Consider the following 4,418-nt stretch of genomic DNA (forward strand, 5'->3'; position numbering starts at 1 on the left):
GCACAAATCAGGTTGATTATGGAGAACAAACATGTGGTTGGGTGGTTAGGAGGGTAGTGGCACTCCAACTCATCAGAGTTCGAACTCCATATTTGACACATTAGTGTCTTATAAAAGATGGATTTGACACATTAGTGGGAGTGATGTTTTGGCACATGGGAGCATATGCTCCCTTTATTTTGAAATACATGTTAGACATATTTTAGAATGTCAAAAAAATTAAAACAAAAATTCCACACGTACATCTTCATGTGCTACACGCTCACAAAGTCGTTTCATGAAAAATCGACATGTTATGTGACGTGTGTAAAAAAGACAAAATTCGGTGCTGAAACAAAGACTTGTCACAAGATAAAATTTCTCTTTTTCGCTTAGACTACAAAAAATATTATTTTTTCGTGAAACTTGACGAATACACATATATTATGGAGATGTACATGTAAATTTTTTTGTCAAAATTTTTTAACACTTGGAAATATATTTTTATGGTAGAGGGATCATACGCACCCGGGAGCCGAATTGAGTTTCTGCACATTAGTGTCTTATAAAAGATGGAATCTTCTTTAGTGTGAGACGATGTTTTCGTCAACAACGGAACGTCTGCGATGATTTCATCAATCTTAAAATCCGCTGAATCAGTCTCTCAAAAATGCTATAAAGATAACCTATTCGTGCGTTTATAGATGTGAGTTATGGGCGTGTGTATCTCCGTTTGTGTTTCGAGAAAAAGCTTAGATCGATCAGCAGGCATTGTTTTTTCCTCAAATTTTAATTAGTGCGGGAAAGTGTAGAAATCAGCACGTGGAAACCAACCAGCTGCAGGATTTCTTTTCTGATTTCTCTACAATTCTTAGTTTATTCCATGAAATCAGGACATGTCTCTTTCTATCACTGTGGAGGCATTCATTTCCCAACTAACACAAGTAGGAAGAGATCAACGTACGTTCCAAGATTAACACAAATACAATTGTTGAAAGGAAGATGGTCAAATGCAAATGCAATGCATGGCATTGTCCAGTGTAGCACTGCACATGACCATGAGAGAGAGAGAGACCTGATCTGATCTCAAGTTCTGAAAACGCGTACTGCATAGCCATGCTCATTGATTATTTCCATATACACTGGTAGTATTACAAGCTCAACCGAAAACACACTTAGAAACAGATAACACCAGACATCTTGCAGTGCGAGTTTAAATAGCTTTGACACTTTGTGCCTGCACCGGAGCGGTGCCATGGCCGCCACCGACGGACCCCAGCGCGCTCCTCACCGTCATGGCGACGCGGCAGGCCTTGAGCGCCCGGAAGCTCTCGCCACGCACCCCGAAGCACGCCAACGCCGCCGCCGCCGTGTCATCCTCGTCCGCGAACGACGACGCCGAGGACGAGTGCATCCTGCTGCTGCCGTAGCCGCGGCCGCCGCGCATCGACGAGCACGACGAAGGCGCGCGCATCCTGCTGCTCCCGCCGCCACGCATCGACGAGCACGCTGGCGACTGCGCGCCGCGGAAGGACGAAAACGTGGTCGACGCTGACGACGAGGACGAGGACGACACGGACGAAAACGACGACGTGGGGGACCCCGACGGCCGGGTCCGCCGCCTCGCCATGGCGAACCTCGGCAGGATGAACCCGAGGATGCCCACCTTCTTTCCTCCACCACCGCCGGCCTTGCGGCCGCGGGGGTCCTCCTTGGCGGCCGCGTAGTAGGACGGCGGGGGCGTGAGGGGCGGCATGGTGGCGTCGGAGGCGGCGTCGTTCTTGGGCGTGCCCGGCTGCGACTCCCACAGGAACGGCACGGCCCCGGCGGAGGCCACGCCGTAGTAGACCCTGAAGGACGGCGCGGCGCCGGCGGAGCTGTCCGTCGTCAGCAGCCTGGACACGGAGAAGACCTTGCCGCTTCCCTGCTTCGGCTGGATCGCTGCCGCCTCCTCCTCCATCACCTTGCCGAGGGTGGTCGCCATGGATGGATGGATGGATGGTTGGACGTGTCTCCCTTCTTGCAAGTTACTGGGGAAGAAAGGAACTGGACACTGAGATTCGTAGCTAGCGAGTGTGGGGTTTTATGCTCGTCGGCAGCAGGGGTGTATTAATAATGGAGCTGTGCTGCCCGTTTGCACGTCTCCCGTTGCTGTTCGGCTGATTATTTTTGTTACTGCCGGGCTGTCCAGATCCCAGGGAGAGAGAGGCGACCTTTGACTTTTACTTTGTTTGGATCCAAAGGCCAACCAAGATTAGTGTATACACTTTTAAGCCGGAACTCAATTAGGTTCCCAGGTGCATATGTTTCCTCTATCGAATATTACTCCCTATTTTAATTTAATTATTTAGGGGTGTTTGATTTTCGGCTATACTTTGCCAAGCCAAAGATTTGAAATTTTTTATGTTTTTAATTTTTGCAACACTTAAGAATAGTCACACTCGATTATCTATATGACCCACCTAGTATTACTGAGTGATTTTTTTGCCAACTTTTAACATACTTTGTGGCTTTCAAATTCACAACCACACTTTTGTGGCTGCCACGCTTACTGAACTTAGGCTTGGTAAAATGTGGCCAGGAATCAAACACCCCTTATTACTCCTATATTCTTCGATTGACTTAGAAATAATTATTTCTCAGTCAATAATCACAACTATTCAATAATTAAACATACTACTATATAATATTTGCATGAATCTCGAAATTAAGATTGAATGGTTGTTATCGTCGATATAGCAATTATCCACAGTTGACTCACAAATAATAAACCTGAAAAGTATCGCATAGTTTCTCTATTAGTATATAATTTACGTGATGTAAAATCGATGTCACTGAAATCATAGTTAGGTCTAACTACGCAATGGTTTCGTGTCACAAGAACCACACATCCCGAGAGATATTTGAAGCATTGTCTTATTTCATCAATAAAATCTATATTTTAAATTTCCAAATTGATATTATGCAATTCAGAAATCAACTTAACCATACAAATCTCAACCGGGCTTATATTTAGACGGGTCAATGGATATTCTAGAAGCACTTTTTTTAGAAACAAGAGTATATGACTTGCAAAATATATTGACCTTGCATGAAACAATACACTGGAGATATCTACACACATCTCCAAGAAAAATATCTAACAGGAGTCATACTTTGTTTGTGTGCATAAATGGACTCTCATGGCCTCAATGGTTTACTTTGAAAAGGCATGAATAGAAAAACGTACAGATGGGATGTCATTCTATGTCCGATCCTACAAGAACCGCGAAGGTAGCAATGGATAACAGATGATGTTTGGTTGCGCCATAGAAAAGATGCATCACTGTGTTTGAAGGAATAAGCTACATGTTCTTAGTTGTCAATTAAATAAACAAACAAACACGCATACTTCACGTGGTTTACCGCAGCATTGCATAATAAGTGGCTCATGGCAAAAGTTTCTGCCATTTTCAATCCACCTAACAAAACAAACTTTATAGGGAAAATTAGTAAGAAATAGAACACTCCAAAATTCCAATGAAAATCTTGTTAACCAAAGCACATATGCATTTATGAGATTCAAACTAGTAAATTTATGACTATTTCACATATGATCACTTCTTAGGTGGGGCTATGTTAAAAAAATCTTAAACATAATGCCACCGATCGAGCCAAAAAAAATGGAAGTTGATTCTTTTTTTTTGCAAAATTTGAAAAATTGTAACCAAATTCTGAATATAGTTTGAGTTGAATCTAGATCTAGTCAGAAAGTTTGAAACGAGATCGATATTACCACACATAGAAATTTTCAAATAGTTTATCCAAAATTAGAATAAGTTAGTCCGTGCAGAAATACCAAATTGATACTGACTAAGTAAACATATAAAAAGTTGCATTGTCGGAGTTGTTGTTCTTATCTAGCCTTACCTTTCCTACCGATGAGATTTTTGTCATATAATATGTGATATGAAATTAATAAATACTATCTCTGGTATAAAGTATAAGTCATTTAGCATTTTAATCCATTAAATAGTCTATGTTTGAAATTTTGCAACAAAATAATTACTCCGTAATTAAAATCAAGAAAATAAAACTAATGTTTCTAACAATATATATCGTGAAATCGCTTGTTAGCACAAACCTTGTTGCGATGGTGTGAGACAGATTAGAGTGCAGAAGAGCTCAAGTCGTTGAACATTGTTTTAAACACCTAGTAAAGAACATGAGAGATGTGCTAAATTGATTGCATTAACTTTTTAGTATATGATCAATCGGATAATAAGTATTCACTCGGTCTCAAATTAGTTGAATCGGTTTTGTCTAGATATGCATGTATATAGACAATAACTAGCTAAGTACACACACGTTGCTGCGAATCGCGTGACTAGTATTAGGGCGTATTTGGATTGGGAAATTTTATTCAAATTTTGGTGGGTTTCATTCAGTCCATAAGGGTT

The 4,418-nt window shown here is 41.6% G+C and overlaps 1 protein-coding gene across 1 annotated transcript; it reads right to left on the bottom strand.

Moving 5' to 3' along the window:
* Positions 1-1,192: 1,192 nt before the first annotated feature.
* On the bottom strand, positions 1,193-2,045 carry LOC124664686 (YLP motif-containing protein 1-like). The gene has a single exon (XM_047202146.1). The coding sequence runs from the start codon at positions 1,961-1,963 to the stop codon at positions 1,193-1,195; it is 771 nt and encodes a 256-aa protein (XP_047058102.1). The 5' UTR covers positions 1,964-2,045.
* Positions 2,046-4,418: the final 2,373 nt, after the last annotated feature.

This window comes from Lolium rigidum, chromosome 6, assembly GCF_022539505.1.
Source record: "Lolium rigidum isolate FL_2022 chromosome 6, APGP_CSIRO_Lrig_0.1, whole genome shotgun sequence".
Classification (NCBI taxonomy): domain Eukaryota; kingdom Viridiplantae; phylum Streptophyta; class Magnoliopsida; order Poales; family Poaceae; genus Lolium; species Lolium rigidum.